This window comes from Ornithodoros turicata, chromosome 4 (assembly GCF_037126465.1).
Source record: "Ornithodoros turicata isolate Travis chromosome 4, ASM3712646v1, whole genome shotgun sequence".
Lineage (NCBI taxonomy): Eukaryota > Metazoa > Arthropoda > Arachnida > Ixodida > Argasidae > Ornithodoros > Ornithodoros turicata.
In genome coordinates this window covers 75,099,785-75,119,232 of record NC_088204.1, presented here as the reverse complement: position 1 = coordinate 75,119,232, position 19,448 = coordinate 75,099,785, and the positions used below count along the sequence as shown (strand labels likewise).

General features: G+C 46.0%; 1 protein-coding gene across 3 annotated transcripts in view; it reads right to left on the bottom strand.

The window, feature by feature from the left end:
- Positions 1-3,236: 3,236 nt before the first annotated feature.
- Positions 3,237-19,448, bottom strand: part of LOC135391883 (tectonin beta-propeller repeat-containing protein 1-like) — a 70,269-nt gene continuing 54,057 nt past the window's right edge. For 2 of the 3 annotated variants that reach the window (XM_064622411.1, XM_064622410.1), the window contains exons 13-23: positions 14,507-14,686; positions 13,502-13,648; positions 13,278-13,426; positions 12,316-12,446; positions 11,963-12,162; positions 9,772-9,923; positions 8,430-8,625; positions 8,228-8,363; positions 4,993-5,192; positions 4,805-4,921; positions 3,237-3,569 (exon numbers count right to left, since the gene is read on the bottom strand). In XM_064622411.1, coding sequence (XP_064478481.1) covers positions 3,528-3,569; positions 4,805-4,921; positions 4,993-5,192; positions 8,228-8,363; positions 8,430-8,625; positions 9,772-9,923; positions 11,963-12,162; positions 12,316-12,446; positions 13,278-13,426; positions 13,502-13,648; positions 14,507-14,686 — 1,650 coding nt within the window. In that variant the 3' untranslated portion in view covers positions 3,237-3,527. The remainder of the gene's footprint in view (positions 3,570-4,804; positions 4,922-4,992; positions 5,193-8,227; positions 8,364-8,429; positions 8,626-9,771; positions 9,924-11,962; positions 12,163-12,315; positions 12,447-13,277; positions 13,427-13,501; positions 13,649-14,506; positions 14,687-19,448) is intronic. The other variant, XM_064622412.1, reaches the window with a different exon arrangement.

The following is a 19,448-nucleotide window of genomic DNA, read 5'->3' as shown; positions in this document are numbered from 1 at the left end:
AGCCACGGTCTTGAGGGGATTACGATGGTCTCTGAAAAGGACGCGACCTTCGATCCTACTTTTCTTTCAATAGGAGGCAGGGAGCAATTGCCCATTCGTGGAACCCAGCTCTCACCTTCCGATCTGTTTTGGTTTCGGTGTGTCTACCAACGTCATGATGACGTTTCTCGGGCAGAGGTTTATTCAGTTCTGCACCCAGTGCAGGTAAGACAACATTCATGAGAAGGAAACTGGGTTGTAGCAAAAAAAAAAAAAAAATCTTGTTTCTTACTGTAACTCTTCACCCATAAGCGCACGCAATTGAACATACAGATTCGTCCCGATGCCGCGAAGGGTGTGTTGCTTGTGCGCCATAAAACCTCAATCATCAAGCCGCGAACGGGATGTGCCATAGCCGAGGAACAGGTGACACATAAGGTGACGGACTGAATTTCAACAAATACCCAAACGAGATCTCATAAAGGGGGTCACCCAGAATGTACGCGTATGTGACCATAGTCCGGAGACACATGCAATTGTAAAGGAGGACTGTCATGTGCCTATCCTGTCCGCCATTGGAGGGGAGGAGGCGGTGTCTTTGTCGAACCACGTTACGGGAGAGGGAACAGGAGGAAACCTAACGGATAATCTGGTGCTTTGGGGACGATCCCCCCTAACACACACCGTCTCTACCTATCAGACGACCTGAGCCCCAACATTGTCGATTACGTTTCGCCGCCGCGCAAAGCATGCTGGTGGGCATTATCAGCTTTTTCAGTCTGTCAGCCGACGGATTTTTCCCGCTTCTTTCCCACCACAGCAAAATATATACCCCGAACCGGTCTTCTGGTGACGTCACCTGTTTGTAAACAGAGGGTCGTCTATGTTTTTGTCCAGGAAATCAACTTCCTTGGTTTAAAGGCGGCGTGTCGCCACGAAACGACCCGCTCGTCCACAAAATTAAGTATGGTTGTTGCAGCACAGGGGTGAACTGACGCCTGGCTGATGCGTCAGTCCTGCCCAGCACAACGTACTGAACGATTTCCCTTGTCATCCGCTGCCTCGGATGCCCCCCCCCCCCAAGGCTTAATGGCCCATTCCCAGTGAGTAAGACAACCCCTTCTGATGTCGCTCTGCACTCGTTCTTTGCGGCTATTGTCGCCTGCTCTACACTATGGCTGCGTTCCAATACCCCGGTTAGTCGGCTGCCTAGCGATCTAACCGGAAGTGCCGCCATGTTAAGTCTCGTTCCAAATCTCGCCAAGTCCGCTATTCAGTCGGCTACCGCCTAGTGCGCATCGATGCAGTCTAGTTATACGCCTGACCATCTGACAGCCGGGATGGAGACGCGCGTTGACGGTACCAGCGTGCCCGCTGTTTCTGCTGGCTTTAAATGTAAACTTGCACATAGTGGTATGTTTTTTAAAACTGCGTAGAGAGTTGCAACACACGTTTAGTTGTGAAGGTGACAGTTTATGCACGATGTCCTACAAACTTAGCGCATTACTGTCCTGCTGCGCTTGCGCCGTACGCATTTCTTGCGTGAGCAACGAGATGGCGCCACAGGCGCAAAGGGGTCTACTCAGCTGCCTAGTCAGGCGGCTTCGCGTGCGCGAGGTATTGGAACGCAGCCTATAGCTTCCATGCCTGGTGTAGCTTTAAAACCTGGAGGAACTTTGTTTGGCATTTGAGCACACCACAAAACCAATTTAACGTGCTAGCTAATTGTCAACATGGCTATAGGTGGGGTGCGCGGGCGGGCGCCGGTTCTCAAAGAAAGAGTGAAAAGAAGCACGCGTATAGGCGGGGTGCGCCGGTTCACCAGAAAGAGGGAAAGCACGCGTAAAACTATGATGTGACGTCATATGCACGCCACCTATAGGAAAGTATGGAAATAAAACCCACGATTAAAACATGCTGCATGAGCATGCAAATTTATTACAGAAAGTGTCATCAACTTCTGTTACAAGCTTGAGTTCTCGTATTAAATTCCTGGCATCGACTCCCCTGTGTCAATCAATATTACATCCGCACCAGAGCAGAATGAGATATGTAGGATGCTGCTTTCTTGTCCAAAGACATCGATATTGATGAGCGTGCTGATGATTCGGGCTGCGTTCCAACACCTCGCGCTCGCGAAGCCGCCTGACTAGGCAACTGAGTAGACCCCTTTGCTTGTCACTATTGGAACAGGCTTGCCTAGCCGAGGCGCCTGTGGCGCCATCTCGTTGCTCACGCAAGAAATGCGTACGGCGCAAGCGCAGCAGGACTGTAATGCGCTAACCCAAAGAACACACGCTTAGATCAACTTCTACAGCCCGCTACACTGGGCCGGGCCGGGCGGGTCGGGATAACCCATAAATTCCTCGGGCATGGGTCGGACCCGGGCCAGGTATAGAGCCGTCGCGCTAGGCTCGGAGGATTAAATCAAAGGAAGGCTGGGCTCGGCTCGGACCTGGTCCTCTGAAAGCGGCTCGTGCAGTGATCAAGAGTGGGACGACTGTTCGCCTGCGTCACATTAGCGAGATGTGACACGTTCCAGCTCCTTTGATTCTTCCTCTTTGCAGAGAGCCAACGATCGCAACAAATGGATGCAAAGTGGCAAGTGTCGAAATGGAAGATGCACCTAGTGGCCCTTCTGTGTTCCGTGGAAAGACTGACTGTCATAACGCCCCTGCTGTTTCGCCTGGACTCACGCTGTTTCTCGCAAATACATGTCACGTACTTAACGCCACGACGTGGTTGGACTCACTCACTGTATTTCATCGTTAGACGATAACGTTTTTACCACGCGTCCAATATGTCGGTAGACGTTCACACATTGTGAAAATGCCGAATGGTTCGTATCCACTACTGCAGGGGCGTATCCAGACCTTCAACTGAGGGGCGGGGCAGTTTCTTTATTGAAGCGCATATTGGGGAATGGGAGAGGGGGAAACCTAATGTTTAACCTGATGATTTGTGGGGAGAGATCGCCCAAGCCCTCCCTTGGAACCACCACTGCTGCTGATCCTCGTGCGTACGCGGGTTATATTGCTGTCTCGGCATCTAACCTCATTTATGTAGTTAATAAGAATGCGTTCCGTGCATGCGCAGTGACGACCCCTTAGTTCTTTCGGGTCCCAAGCCCGCTTGGGTACGCTATTCTGGAACACCCTATTGTGTTTTCTCTCTTGTGTGTGTGACATCTTTAGTGAACGTGCCTTCTAGAGCAATGGCAGCGATTCCCCAATATGCTGAAAGATGTCTGCGGAACGGACAGTGTGTACAAGGGTGCAGTTTATTTCTTGCTCATCAGGAACAAGGCTGGGGCTTTTACACGATTTATCAACACTACACCATACTCGCGGCATCTGTGGTCACACGGTACGTCACAGAAAGAAGCAAATGTCTCCAAGGGGGCTTTATGCACGGCACTAGAGAAAAACTGGACGTAAACATTACAAATGTACTTTGAGCATGGGGCATTTGGTAATAGGTGGCGGCACAGGAGGAGTCACGGCATCACCGTTGAGGCGCGAAACGTCACAAGTCTGCCGCTTGCCCTCCTAGTAGGAACACCCTCGCGCAGATATGTAGCTCCATTCAACCTAAAAGACAAGTTGACAAGTTAGATGAGACTTACACCGGGGTTACACGGGGAGTCTCAATGGTCATTTAAACTAACGGCCATTGAACGTGTGCGTTAGCGCCACCCGGTATATGACGTGTCAACCTCTCAAGGAGCAATGGATCCAATGCTCCTTGAGAGGTTGACACGTCATACATTAGGTGGCACTAACAGACATGTCGAATTACGTCGAATTAGGGTGCCTCGATACCCTATGTCGAATGGCCTTTGCTTTAAATGACCGTTGAGACTCCACGCGTGACTTGATACGTAGCAGTGACGTCACGCTGATCTCGTTGTCGCCGGAGCCTCCGCAGCTGCGGAAGCAGCGGTGATTTTTAAAGTTCGTTTGTTTAATATCTGAGCACTTTTCTGACGAAAAAATTAGCCAAGTGGATTGTCGGCCGATGCCGAACACAGTGGTATTGGTTTCATAAATGGGTTCTCGATACGACCGTCCCTTTAAAGAGGCAATAAAATGCAAAAACAAGTTCACCTCAAATTACGCTACACGCTATGTTAATTTCGTTACGAAGGTGCAATCAAAATTATAACGGGCTCTTTTGTGATTCGGCGCTTAGAAATGAACGACGCTTCGGCGTTTTTAGTCCAACATGCGCGTGGCCACGCCATGGAGCAGCTCCGGTGAAAAACATAGTGCGCGTTGGCGAAGCGGACTGGCATCGCTGTCCGATGGACGTGAAGATAAATGTTGTGAGTGGAACATTCGTGAAAACTGTTGTCGGCTACAATTCAGTGAATCGCTATAGAAAAATGCAGCAGTGCGCGTTATGCCGTGCATATACGGAACACAATACGATCGGACCCGTTCCAAATCCACACACGCACGATAGGTATGGGCTCGCTTCTCCTGTTGTCTGATTGGATGCTGCTAATCTTTGCCTCCTGGGGATATGGATATGCCGCCAAAAACGGCTCTGTTTTCATTGCGTTTTTCTTCTTAACTATAGCGCTGTGTGAACTAATTTTGTTTGGACTTTACTAATTGGAACACGGACTTTCATTTGACAGCAAGTGTTTTTTGCATTTTAGTGCCCCTTTAATCGTCGCCAACGTTCGAGCAATGATCGGAAAGATGACGGTTGACGAAAAGTCAGCGAGTGCCTATGGCGGGACTCTAACCCACACTTCTCTGATAGCCCTCCTTCTAAAACTTACATCGTTGTATGAGGGATCGATATAACCGATACATACCGCAAAACCAGTTTCCCACCCCGTTCCGGAAGGGCACGCTCTCGTCATTCCTAGCCGCCGAGCTACAACATTGGTCAGTGCCGTCCCAGATTCCACAACATCTATGATGGCCAAGACCTACAATGAGAGCAGATGGAATGAAAATGTCATTTGAATTGCCTCCTCGCTGAGCTCACTAGTTTCTATACCTGATCGTTCGGTCCCACAGAGACACGGGACACGCCTTCGGAGACTAGATGCCAGGTATCACCTTCGGGAACTGTCTGCGTCACATCAGCGTGGTACCAGAGGCGACGGACAGTGTCTACTGCACATACCCCAGAATGTCCTGCTGAGACCTGGCTTAGTCTCGATCCTGTTGGCGGTTGCACTTCGGACCAGATAGTACCTGTTGATCACGTTTGCATAATTGGTAAATATAGCCTTACACGACAGTAATGAGACCAATATTTTGGGGCTTCATGAACTTAGGGGGGGGTTACCATGATAACGTGCGTCGAGACAGTGGTCGGTCACTGGAATAGTTTGGTTCTTGCGCTGAAATCTCGGGCCGTAAGTACTCTATGCGAACTTCAATAAACGCCGCAGTTGTTTAGCTTCCCTCACTACTAACGAGACTAAGCGACTTGTACCATATCAACAACTTGCTGGAGACATTACAGGGAAAGATGTTGGCGGTCGTGCAACCTAAGCCGCGTTTCCATGAACTCGACAGAGCGGGTCGAGGTGACTGTCGAACCAAGTTGAACTCGACCAACCCTCTGCTGTCGGGTTGACTCGATTCGACTCGACACGGAGTCAACTAGGCCCGACAGCGTTTACATGAGCGAGTTGACTCGACATGAGTCGACAGCTCAACTCGACCCCCTCCTGTGGAGTTCATGTAAACGCCGCTCTAGTCGGCCTGTTTTGTGTGTGTGCGTGCGTGTGTGTGTTTCTTGGTCATTGTTTTTTCTGCACAAAATTTTCAAAAGGATACAGTTGAGCAATTTCAATTTTGTCATTAACTCAGTCGACCTTGTGACCATTAGGCATAGGGTTGCTTGTGCAGTAAGGTGGCTAATTAAGAGAGATATTTTCTTTTCCAGAGAAATGTGAGATAGCAGAATTGTAGGAAAGCGACTTGGTTTCTTTAAAATCCTGAAACGCGGCCGCACGTTTGTAGGCGCTCTAGTCATGTAGAAAGAAAATGAAAAAATCGAGCAAAATCCCGCCCCATGCATTTTTAATTGCCCATCCCGCACAAGCAGTGCTAGTTTTCCTTGTGTCTGCTTCACATTCAAGTCACTTCACATAGGCGGCGCTCCCTACAACGATGTGAGATGCCCATTCTGATATGAAAGAACTGATGTTCTGAGGCTGGAACAACATAGAAGGGACCAATACATACAAAGCCTCAATTTGCCTAAGAAATTAACGATGAAAGATGAAAGTCACTGAAAAGGTTAGCTAGCTGTAGAACTCGAACCCACATCTTCTGGATTGCCGGTCCAGGGCGCTACCAATTGAGCTAAGCTAACACGCCCTCTCAGCGACTTCCAGGGTGCGTCATCTGAAGGGACAAACGATCCACTCTCTCTCACTCATCCTCCTTTCACCCTTACATTTTTGCTCACTCATACACACATTCATACGACGGGATTGACGCAGGCGGCAACTGTTGAACATGAAAGAACTGATGTTCTGAGGCTGGAACAACATAGAAGGAACCCGAGAGCACCCCCCCCCCCCTCCAGACGTCCGCCGAGGGGGCGCAAAAGTGGCTGCGAGTTCGCGGTGTTTGGCGTCCGTCACACCGATGGCAGTGGTCCATAAAATGCACGCTGTTCTAAACCAACGTGAGTACGTGGTAGATGAAGGAAAAATGTTTGTTCTCGATCCATGTGACAGCCTACAGTTTGTAGTTTTCTCCTGTATACCAGCTCCTTAGAATCTTTTGCTATTGCTGCCACTCGCGCCGTGGTCACCGCTATTGTTTCGGAATACAGCCATCGTAGCAACCAGAAGGCGTCTCGGCTAGAGATGCAAAATTTCCGCAAATTTTGAATCGCTAAAAAAAAAAAAAAAAAAGGAAAGGAAACGTGTCTTTCAAGGTTTTTTCGAAAAATTTGATAAAATGGAAGCAAAGGCGGTTACTGCTGTGTCGAAGCATTCCCGGCCAAACCACAGCATACAATGAGCTAGAAACGTTACTAGTGTTCATTCTCTAGGCATAAATGCAGAGCAGAGCATGCCATGAGACTGCTGTCTACTCAGCCCATTCAGCACACTCCGACCATTGCTCCGACATTACGTGAACGCGATGGCGATCGCTTGGAGCGGCCAGACGGAGCTCTAAGTTGATAGTTATTGGCGGATTAGAGGCACCTAAGGTACTATTGGCGGACTGGAACGCATCAGAGGCACGAAAATTTACATTTTTGAATTTTGTCGCTTGGAAAGTTTGGGCTATTTTACCGGAGACGAGGAAAAAAAAACGAACAAAACTTTATTTCCCAAAAATTTCAGTTTTTTTTTTTTTTTTTCGGGGTTTCGCATTGCTAGACTCGGCGGCACTCTTCACTCTGGCATTTTGCAACAACAAATTCGCATCTGCCTATCACTGTCAAGTGCTGCTGTTACTCTTACTACTGCACGTTGGCGTTCCGGACCAAAAAATAGACGCCGGTCCTGTGCACACAGGAGAAAACTGCGGCTTTTGAGTGCGATGGGCCATGGGAAATGCACACAGTGAAAATTTGCTTGGTTTTAATTTTTCTTCTACGGGACCATGACACGTTCACAAAAAATTGCCGCTACCAGTCTGCAGAGTTTGCGGTTGGATAAACCTCGTCTTCCGCTTTTACAATGCGATCGAAATGTTTGAGGTGTAATGGCGCAACAACATCTATGGCCATAATGCGCCAAAGCTCAGATCATATCTCAGTAACATAGCAAGTTATGTTTCGTTTAATACGTGGATAAATTTGTAATAACGCCCTATCACATGTGTCGCGAAAAACTGTAGTTCGCAGCAGGGATGCAGTGACTAAGGCAATCGCAAGAGAAGCATTTCGGCTCAGCTCAAGCAATGAATTGCAACGTATGCGTTTCTGTGTCCTCTTGGCAAGTGTACTTTTTTCTCTCTTTTTTTGTGTGTGTCTTAAGTGTCTTTTTCTCTCTACAATACAAAATACAAAAACACAGTGTAACAATACGCAGTAATATAAAGTAACACACAAAGTGACACACAAGAAAACAACGCACTGCGCAACGCCTGGTATTGTGCGCGATCGAAAGATGTAACGTTTGCTGGAGTACCCCTGTGGTTGGGTCACCCTGCATATACGAGATGCTCGTCACTTACGCACTTCACAGAACAATTCGGTGAGCACCACGACGAAGACGAAACCCTGATATAAGAACCAAGAACATTACACGTACCAATTGGCTCTGCGTCCGAAATGCCGCGCCTGACGTAGCCAATGCCGTGTCTGTCTATTGCCAAGACAAGGGAACCAGACCCGACGCTGATGGACTCGAAGTCTACCTCAAAAGGCACGTGGCGCCACAGCTCGCCCTGAATACATGGCGAAAACTCACGGAGAAGAATACGTAAAGACGAAGTAAGAAGACCTCCAGTTACCTGAGGACACTGACGTGTGACTCCACCACGGTACAGGACCCGTCCATCGGTAGTCACGGCCCACAATGCTACAGAACCTTGTGAAGTGCTGCCGTAGTCCATTTGAAGTGAAATGGACTTCAGGGTCACATCTCTAATAGGTCCCGGAGACGCTTCGACCTCGCGCCATGGCCCAGAGGTATTCAACTTGCTCAGCCTGTTACGACGCATGTGAACAAACTTAGTAGTCGTTCTGTGCAGCGTAAAGAAATGATAATCCAACTATACAGGGTGTCCACGCTAAGTGTGACCAGATTTTTTAAAAATATATCAATCACTTTTTCCGAGATGAAATCAATTGCAATATAGCATATGCTGAAGGGCACTCCCTAGGGGGCATTAACAGACTCCTAAGGCAATGTCTTAATTAACTTTCAATAATTAACTTTTTAATTATAAAAGCTACGAAGTTGCTCCAATGAGAACATCTGATCTCTTCGGTTACCAGATACCAAAGCCGTTTTCAGAACAAAAATCCGTTCGATAGATCGTCCGCAAAAAATTCGTGAAGGAACGCCATTTTTTTCTTTATTTTATTCATTGCGCATCTCTAGAGACGCGTCTTTCATTCGCCCCCAATACGAGAGGATGAAAGAGCACACTATCGCCTCTAGCGTCCTGGAAAAAGATTAAAAGAAAACAGAAAATGCAGCCCAAGATAAGGGCAGTCGCGATAGAGTCACCCGATAGATTTGTGTTTTTGTTTTGTTTCCGCAAGTTAAAGCTAATCTTCGACGCATGAGGCGGTACTGTGCTCTTTCACTCTCTCACACTGGGGTAAAGGAAAGCCGCTTCTTTGAAGATGCGCAATAAACCAAATAAGGAAAAAAATGGCGTTCCTTCACGAATTTCTTGCGGACGATCTACCGAACGGATTTTTGTTCTGAAAACGGTTTTGGTATCTGGTGACCGAAGAGATCAGATGTTCTCATTGGAGCAACTTCGTAGCTTTTATAATTAAAAAGTTAATTATTGAAAGTTAATTAAGACATTGCCTTAGGAGTCTGTTAATGCCCCCTAGGGAGTGCCCTTCAGCATATTTCATTTATTTATGCTATATCATATGCCGTATTGCAATTGATTTCATCTCGGAAAAAGTGATTGATATATTTTTTAAAAAATCTGTTCACACTTAGCGTGGACACCCTGTATAAATAATCCTGCGAAGGGGCGAGGGAATGCTTAGGACGAGAGACTTGCTCTTCTGCAGGGTCCTGAAGAAGACTAGTCTATGTTCGAAATATCGACGGCTTTCCCCTTGAGGTTCTCAACTGGGCAAGATATGGATTTTATTTTTTCTCACCTGAACCAGCGCCGTCGTCTGTAAGTGTCGTTACTCCTCATACCAGAATGATATGAACCCACGTAACCAGTTAAAAATGACGCGCAAGCATATTGCCAGCCATCGTCGTCGGCACCTCCGGGAACGTTGTTGTCAACTGCCCAGTCTGTAGTCTGAAATATAGACACAATAGAACTCTCCCTCTTTGTAAACAAATGACGATGACGTCATAGTGTTTGACAGCGCCATCAATTTGGTAGAGCTGAACTACTCTCGAAGCTATGGGCGAACAAAGTCGCGCCCGAGATCCACGGTCTTGAGGGGATTACGATGGTCCCTGAAAGTGACGCGACCTTCGATCCTACCTTTCTTTCAATAGGAGCCAGCGAACAAGTGCCCATTCGTGCAACCCAGCCTTCCCCGTCAGATTTGTTTCGGTTTCAGTCTGTCTACCAACGTCACGATGACGTTTCTCGGGTAGAGGTCTATACTAAAGAAACCTTCGGTCAAATATAGCCGTAACCAAGTCATTTTGGAATCGTTAGATGGCGCAGTGTATTCCAATACTCGTAGAGCGATGCAAAATAAAGTGTCGGACCAGAGATCTCGATTTTATGTGGCCCCTCGATCGCCTCTTCCGTCGTCCCAGCCGATGGAACTATAGTCGTGTTCAACCTAGGAAGGAAAAGAAATCTAGTCTGTCAGCTCTCAAAATATTACTGCACCGCAGGTCAGATGGCTGAACGCAGAGAGGTCACGCTTTCTCTCTGCACCAGATAATCTGATCCATCGTACTCACTCTGTTTACGTATTGGATGCTAAGATTGGCCACATGACACTGCGCAGCAGAATGTGGCTCCCCTACTGATGGCGCATGGTGGCGCTGCAGTATTTCTTCTGGCGCGCCATTCCGTTTCCTTATCTCCAACGGCGTATGTAGTTGACGGACTAGATTTCTTTTCTTTCTTTTTTTTAAGTGGACCATAGTTGTAAGAACTTCGTCATTGAGTCAAAACTTTGCCAAAGGCAAAGCTCGCTTTGCTTGTCAGGCTGTCTCGCTGTGAGCATGGTGTCTATGTAGTGTACGTACCAGCCCTGAGTAGTAACTAAGTTACAGTAACTACACTCTTAGAAATGAACTTCCCCACACAGCACGCTCCTAGCCAACCATCATCCCGAATGACAACGTTCTCGCCCCTGATTTGTTGAAAACGGGAGGAGGAGCCTATTTTGTGCCCATTATGCACGGCACAAAATAGGCTCCTCCTCCTGTTTTCAACAAATCTAGGGCGAGAACGTTGTCATTCGGGGTGATAGTTGGCTAGGAGCGTGCTATGTGGTGAACTTCATTTTTAAGAATGTAGTTTCTTTCCTACATAAATAACTAACTGGTTACCACTTTGGGTTAAAGCAACTGTAGCTACGTTACTAGGGTACCGCAATATTTTCCACGCAATTTTTTTCCAAGCAATTCCAAGAATTTCACGAATTTTATCATCTCATACGCACCCAGGGTGGGCTTACTAATCCCCATGGCCTACCCTAGTCGCTCATGAGAAGACCTCTGCTTATAACTTGGTGTAATTACCCTTGGGCAGAACAATCGCCGTGACATTTTTTAGTTACACTTATTCAACTTTTTAAACTGCCTAACTGTAAAGTAACGATAATTAAGTTACACTGCAGAAACAGTAACTGTAACTCTGTTACCATTCCTGCAGGAACTGTAACCTACCCATGACGTTACCCTCCCCCCCCCCTTTCTGTCTCTCAAAATTGCTTGGTCCCTGGCTAAATCCAGTCCCCCAACGCTCTGGGACACCACAGGACTTCGATCCTTATTGTGAAGGTGCTTATTATTTCATTCCCTACTTCACCAACAGCAATGGGATATAGAGTATCGCCCCTGGCGATGAAACTCCCCATTCCTCATCTCAAAATAAAGTTGTTGTTATTAGTGTGGGTTAGTATATCGTACGCACCAGTCATGGCAAGTTACTAAAAAGTTCCAGCAAAAATAGTAACTGAAACTCAAGCGGTAACGCCACTGAGCTGTAAAAGCCACATCAAGTCGCATTTGATGCACACTAATATATCTATTTAAATCTATATATAAATGCATTTGTATACGCATACGACTAAGTACAGCAGAATGGAATTCGATACAGGACGGACGTCGCAAATGGACCGTCTAGGGAAATAATTCGCTCACCCACAGCCAATGAATTGAATCGAGCTTCACGCTGTCTTTAGTGCACTCCACAAGTCCTGTGTCATCACTCCATTCGGGCCTCGACTTTGGAAGATGTTTTGCCGCAAAGCCAGAAATTCTACTCCAGCGCTGGTTCTCGTAGACATAAGTGGTCTTTCTGTCCGTCATCGGGTGAACGTTGTTGCCCTGATTCTGAAATCCTGTTACGTGGCAAACATCGCGGCAAGCAGTAAGATCCAATGCCGTTGAGAAGTGTAAGGAGACAATGCCCACACAGCCGTGTCTTCAATGCACTCAAAATGTGACACATCATCGTTTCGCTGCGAATGGAATTGTCATGTATGGGCACTAACCTTGATAAACACCACCCCCGTATCCCCCGGTGTATACCCACGGCCTGTTGTCGTGTCCCAGGGCCCACGTGATCCCATGTGGGCATGACTCGACGACACGGAAATGACCACCCCCTAAGTGACGCCACAGCCTGGGAAAGAGAAACAGGAGTATTCACCTCTAGCCAACGCCACCTAGGTTTCAGAAGGCCTGCTTATTCCCTCCTCCCCCTCCTTTGCCACGTGGACATATAAAGTCAGAATTGGTCGCTATAGTGCAATTCGCCCTTCTGCGAAATTGAAGAACTCCCAAAGGATTGCAGCTAACTTGGGATCTGTATACCTGAGTCTGAAGACAAAAAGTACAACACGCTTTCCAGAAAATCAGTCTTCAGAAAGGTCGGCGTCACCTGTCGGCGTCACCTTCATTATCGGGCCGTGCTCTGGCAACGCCTCTCAGAGCTTGTTGTGCACGGACGTTTCCCTCGCAACGCTCCTTGGCCCCGTACAGCGAGGTAGCTAGTGGAGTGTCACGAAGGCGATGCTCCGCTTTCTGCGTGATACGGGCCTCCTGGGCTCCCTGTGAGCCGGGTGTTTTCTCTTTCTTTTTTTTTTTTTTTTTGCTTAGGGAATAGCAAGCCAGCGTGCTGGACCTTCTTTCCTTTTCATTTTCTTTTTCTTTTTTTTTTTCCTGCAGATAAATCTCCCCTCGACTCTATCCACCACTCGAGCTGCTCCTGGGGACCCGTTGTGTGCTTCAAAAATCGCCTTTGACACGAAACGTCCTCCGAGCGGAGGAAATCCTTCGCGGTAGCGCCTTGTTTCCGCTTAGCCCAATGGCTCGTCAAGTGGAGGAACGTTTCTTGCCCCCTTCACAGCAGTAGAGGCGGGATGTCGAGCCGAGGATCGTTTAAGAATACGGCCGTGAATGTCACTTCCTCCTCTTAAACCGAGCCCAACACGATGTTACAACTCACACTCACCTGCCGCTCAGTGAAGGTCCTGCCTTACCCACAAAGCGGATAGATTGTACGTAAACATCGCCACAGTGTGTGAGGCCCCAAATTGCTCTCTCCGTGACAGGACCAGAATCGCCGCGCAAGTTGTTCGCTGCTAGGTTAAGTGTCGCCGTCTATGAAAGACATATATGTGACAAGTCTTAGCGGATACGCGTTACGATTCAGTCGCCCAATTCTCACTAACTTACCCAGTCCTCCAGCTCCGCATCCGACAGGAAAACAAATCTCAGGAATGACGCCTCCTTACTGAGTTCCTTGATCCAGACTCCAAGAGTGCGCTGGTCACGAGGGGACAGGATGGCGACGCACGTGACATCGGCGACGTTAATTGTCATCTGCGTTAGGTTATAGTAAATGTGATGAAGAACACCGTTAGTTTATATCAAATGTGATGAAGAGCCGTCACAGTTGACAGACAGCAGGAACACGCAGACAAGAGTTACAGAACACGTGGAATTGGATTGGAAAAAGAAAGAAAAATATGGAGAGGTTAGTCCACGAAAACAACACGTTTGCTATGTACATATTTATGTGTGGCTGCGGCCGTTTATGTGTTCTGAAACCTTCGTCTGCGTGGTCCTAGTTAGTGGCGATTGTGATGGATGTTCACCAACGACCCCGTATCTTACCAGTGATGAGGAGCACCACCAGTTGATATCAAATGTGATGAAGAGCACAGTTTGTTGATGGCAAATGTGATTAAGAGCACCATTAGTTGATAGCAAAAGTGATGAAGAGCACCGTTCGTTGACGGCAAATGAAATGAAAAAGTTCTATGTTGTTTTTGTTGCTTCTTTTTTTTTCTCAGCGCAATCACCCTATAGAGACACACAGTTGATAGTGGCGTTGTACTATTTGAACATCCGGCCTGCTCGTATGACCGCAAGGACACTTGGGAAGCAATAAGAGAAGACACGCAGAGACGACTACATAGCGCTAATGTTAGGTACGAGGGGTGTTCAAGTCAAACTGGGACTTTGCGTCTCCTGAGTGCTTTTGCCCCCGAAGACGACATGTGCGGAATGCATCAGCCTGCTTCGGAGTATAGCTTCAAGTGCACAGCACCAGGAACAAGTGCGACGCATTCTCGATTGTGTGGATGTGCTCTGTAGGCTATACAAACCCCAGAGTAAGAGAGGAGAATACAATGTGGTAAAAGACTTCGTCGGAAAAAACGATGCCCTCCTACTTACAGACAAAGAAGGAGGGTTTGTTGTTGTGTCCCACGAAGAGTTCCTCAAGAAAAAAAAGAAAAGAAAAGATACTTTGAAGAAAAAGTTCACGAAGGCTGATAGCATGTCCCTTAGGAACATCCGGACACGTGCTCTGGAATTATGCCGACAGGCTGGTGAGGAGCGACTTGCTAAGAACATCTGTGCAAGAGAAAAAGACTGCTTATACATATTTTTTTTGCGGTGAAAACGCACAAGGACGAGCTCTCGCTGAGGTCGAGAGTAACAGTGAGGAATACATGGCTGAAACGTGTCTCCTTGTACCTGCAAAAGCACTTAGGTAAGCTGAAAGTCAGTGACCCATTTGTAATTCGGAACTCTCTCCCGATCATTGAATTTGTGTCTGAAGCATGTGAAGACACGCCGTTCATCATGTCTGTCGATGTATGCGATTTATATTACTCCATTCCTCATGAGGCACTCTTTCAGGCGGTGAGGGAGTGCATAGAACTGAACGACAGGGTCACATTCCAAAACCGGTGCGATATATCTGTGGAAAACTTCTTGGGCATTTCACAGATGTATTTAACCTCTACTTACATCAGGGACAACGAAGACCTGTTTATTTAGGCAAGAGGAATATGCATAGGGTCGTGCGTGACACCTATTCTGAGCGATATCTTTTTAGCACGTGTAGACCGTCAACTGAGCACGGCCTTGGCGCCTCTGGGTGATGTTCACTTGTCTACATACGTAGATGACTATCTAGTGTGGTGCAGGAAAAACAACAGATGCAGTTCTCTTCCACTGAATGACGAACATATTCGTCAAATATTCCACAAGCATGGAGGAGGTCTCACCTTTACAAGTGAGCTCCCGGAGGACGGCTCTCTGCAGTACCTAGACATCAGGCTACACGTTGAGGACTAGCACGTGTGTTGGCAGTATGCACCCAGAAGTAAGAAAGGGCTGTTGCCTCACTTATCAGCACATTCAAAAATAGTGAAGAGGGGTATTTTACATAACTGCTTTAAAAAATGCCTTGGACAGGTCCTGCTATTACCGTGTCAAGGAAGCGTACGAAAGCCAGATGGAACGCGCTCGGAAGGCAGGATACCCGCAAGAACTACTCGTAGTTGTTAATGAGGCACTCCTGAAGTCTATTACAGGTGGGGAACGAAAAGGAAAGGAGACCTCACAAAGGACGGTCGGTTGTTGTGCCTTATTTGGACAGAGTGTCGTACAATCTCAAGAAAGTTGCTGGGAGATACGTACAACGTCCCGGTTGCGTTCTCTGCGCCGGAAAGATTGGAAAATTGTGCAAGATCACCGGCGGCACCAGGAATACCAGTCAGTGTAGCATAAAACATCTTACTATGTATGCGGAATGCAAAACTAATGTGATCTATGACATCGGGCTGTCATGTGGAAAACCATACATTGGGCAAACGAGTCGATGCCTTACTGTAAGGCTAAGAGAACACGCTGCCTCCTTGAGAGGAACATTATCAGGCCACTTGGCCGTCCACTGCAGTAAGTGCAGTTACACTCCACAATTTCATAACACAGTGCTTAAGGGCGTTCAGCAGATCAGCGCACCAGAGAGATAGTAGACGCCTTTCAAATAAGAAAAAGGGGGTCACCAGACATCCGTGACGTTATTTGATAAGGAGGTAATGTTCCTGGAGAAGTGGGACAAAGGGATCGGATGTGTAGACGAGAATGTGACAAGTGGTTGATTACAACGGAGATATTCATAAAAGGACCATGTTTAGGTGTCAATAAATTTTCGGTTGTTGGAAGTCTAGCACAGCCCTGTCTGTCCTCGTTGCAATGCTAGTTTACTAAGATGGATCCATACCAAATTGCCCGGTACACCACCGTCATGCCGTATAGTGCTCATTTCACGTCAGATTTTACGTCAGCGGTCACGTGATTTGGAGCGGTGGAGATGATTGAAGTAGGTGCCACCGGGCGGCCAGATAAACCGCTTTCCGGCCCGATAAGCCACCATCGGTGAGGGTGATGTGCTCCACAGGTCTCTTTTCGATTTCGGCCCATTTGCATATGAAAATTCGGCGATGGATATTTTAACGCACGTGCGTGTTTGGGGATTTTTTAGACGCGTAATGGCGTTCAACGAATATAGTCTATCAACCTGCTATCTCACTAGCATGTTACTTTGAAACCCCTTTCAAGGTGTCAAATAGACATGTGCTTTATTATACTAGCGTTTTACGTTGAATTCCCTTTCAAGGTGTCAAATAACACGTGCTTTGTTATGACTAGCTTGTTATGTTGAATTCCCTTTCAAGGTGTCAAATAGACATGTGCTTTGTTATGACTAGCGTTTTACGTTGAATTCCCTTTCAATGTATCAAATAGACATGTATTTTGTTATGACTAGCTTGTTATGTTGAATTCCCTTTCAGGTTGCCAAATAACACGTGCTTTGTTATGACTTGCGTTTTACGTTGTGTTCCCTTTCAAGGTGTCAACTAGACATGTGCTTTGTTATGACTAGATGTTACGTTGAAGTCCCTTTTCAAGGTGTCAACTAGACATGTGCTTTGTTATGACTAGATATTACGTTGAAGTCCCTTTCAAGGTGTCAACTAGACATGTGCTTTGTTATTACTAGATATTACGTTGAAGTCCCTTTCAAGGTGTCAACTAGACATGTGCTTTCTTATGACTAGATATTACGTTGAAGTCCCTTTCAAGGTGTCAAATAGACATGTGCTTTGTTATGACTAGCGTTTTACGTTATATTCTCTTTCAAGGTGTCAACTAGACGTGTGCTTTGTTATGACTAGATATTACGTTGAAGTCCCTTTCAAGGTGTCAACTAGACATGTGCTTTGTTATGACTAGATATTACGTTGAAGTCCCTTCAAGGTGTCAAATAGACATGTGCTTTGTTATGACTAGATATTACGTTGAAGTCCCTTTCAAGGTGTCAAATAGACATGTGCTTTGTTATGACTAGCGTTTTACGTTATATTCTCTTTCAAGGTGTCAACTAGACATGTGCTTTGTTATGACTAACGTTTTACGTTGTATTCCCTTTCAAGGTGTCAAATAGACATGTGCTTTGTTATGACTAGCGTTTTACGTTATATTCTCTTTCAAGGTGTCAAGTAGACATGTGCTTTGTTATGACTAGATATTACGTTGAAGTCCCTTTCAAGGTGTCAACTAGACATGTGCTTTGTTATGACTAGATATTACGTTGAAGTCCCTTTCAAGGTGTCAAATAGACATGTGCTTTGTTATGACTAGCGTTTTACGTTATATTCTCTTTCAAGGTGTCAACTAGACATGTGCTTTGTTATGACTAGCGTTTTACGTTGTATTCCCTTTCAACGTGTCAAATAGACATGTGCTTTGTTATGACTAGCGTTTTACGTTGTATTCCCTTTCAAGGTGTCAACTAGACATGTGCTTTGTTATGACTAGCGTTTTACGTTGTATTCCCTTTCAAGGTGTCAACTAGACATGTGCTTTGTTATGACTAGCTTGTTATGTTGAATTCCCTTTCAGGTTGCCAAATAACACGTGCTTTGTTATGACTTGCGTTTTACGTTGTGTTCCCTTTCAAGGTGTCAACTAGACATGTGCTTTGTTATGACTAGATGTTACGTTGAAGTCCCTTTCAAGGTGTCAACTAGACATGTGCTTTGTTATGACTAGATATTACGTTGAAGTCCCTTTCAAGGTGTCAACTAGACATGTGCTTTGTTATGACTAGATATTACGTTGAAGTCCCTTTCAAGGTGTCAACTAGACATGTGCTTTGTTATGACTAGATATTACGTTGAAGTCCCTTTCAAGGTGTCAAATAGACATGTGCTTTGTTATGACTAGCGTTATACGTTATATTCTCTTTCAAGGTGTCAACTAGACATGCGCTTTGTTATGACTAGCGTTTTACGTTGTATTCCCTTTCAAGGTGTCAAATAGACATGTGCTTTGTTATGACTAGATATTACGTTGTATTCCCTTTCAAGGTGTCAAATAGACATGTGGTTTGTTATGACTAGCGTTTTGCGTTATATTCTCTTTCAAGGTGTCAAATAGACATGTGCTTTGTTATGACTAGCGTTTTACGTTATATTCTCTTTCAAGGTGTCAACTAGACGTGTGCTTTGTTATGACTAGATATTACGTTGAAGTCCCTTTCAAGGTGTCAACTAGACATGTGCTTTGTTATGACTAGATATTACGTTGAAGCCCCTTTCAAGGTGTCAAATAGACATGTGCTTTGTTATGACTAGATATTACGTTGAAGTCCCTTTCAAGGTGTCAAATAGACATGTGCTTTGTTATGACTAGCGTTTTACGTTATATTCTCTTTCAAGGTGTCAACTAGACATGTGCTTTGTTATGACTAACGTTTTACGTTGTATTCCCTTTCAAGGTGTCAAATAGACATGTGCTTTGTTATGACTAGCGTTTTACGTTATATTCTCTTTCAAGGTGTCAAGTAGACATGTGCTTTGTTATGACTAGATATTACGTTGAAGTCCCTTTCAAGGTGTCAACTAGACATGTGCTTTGTTATGACTAGATATTACGTTGAAGTCCCTTTCAAGGTGTCAAATAGACATGTGCTTTGTTATGACTAGCGTTTTACGTTATATTCTCTTTCAAGGTGTCAACTAGACATGTGCTTTGTTATGACTAGCGTTTTACGTTGTATTCCCTTTCAACGTGTCAAATAGACATGTGCTTTGTTATGACTAGCGTTTTACGTTGTATTCCCTTTCAAGGTGTCAACTAGACATGTGCTTTGTTATGACTAGCGTTTTACGTTGTATTCCCTTTCAAGGTGTCAACTAGACATGTGCTTTGTTATGACTAGCTTGTTATGTTGAATTCCCTTTCAGGTTGCCAAATAACACGTGCTTTGTTATGACTTGCGTTTTACGTTGTGTTCCCTTTCAAGGTGTCAACTAGACAT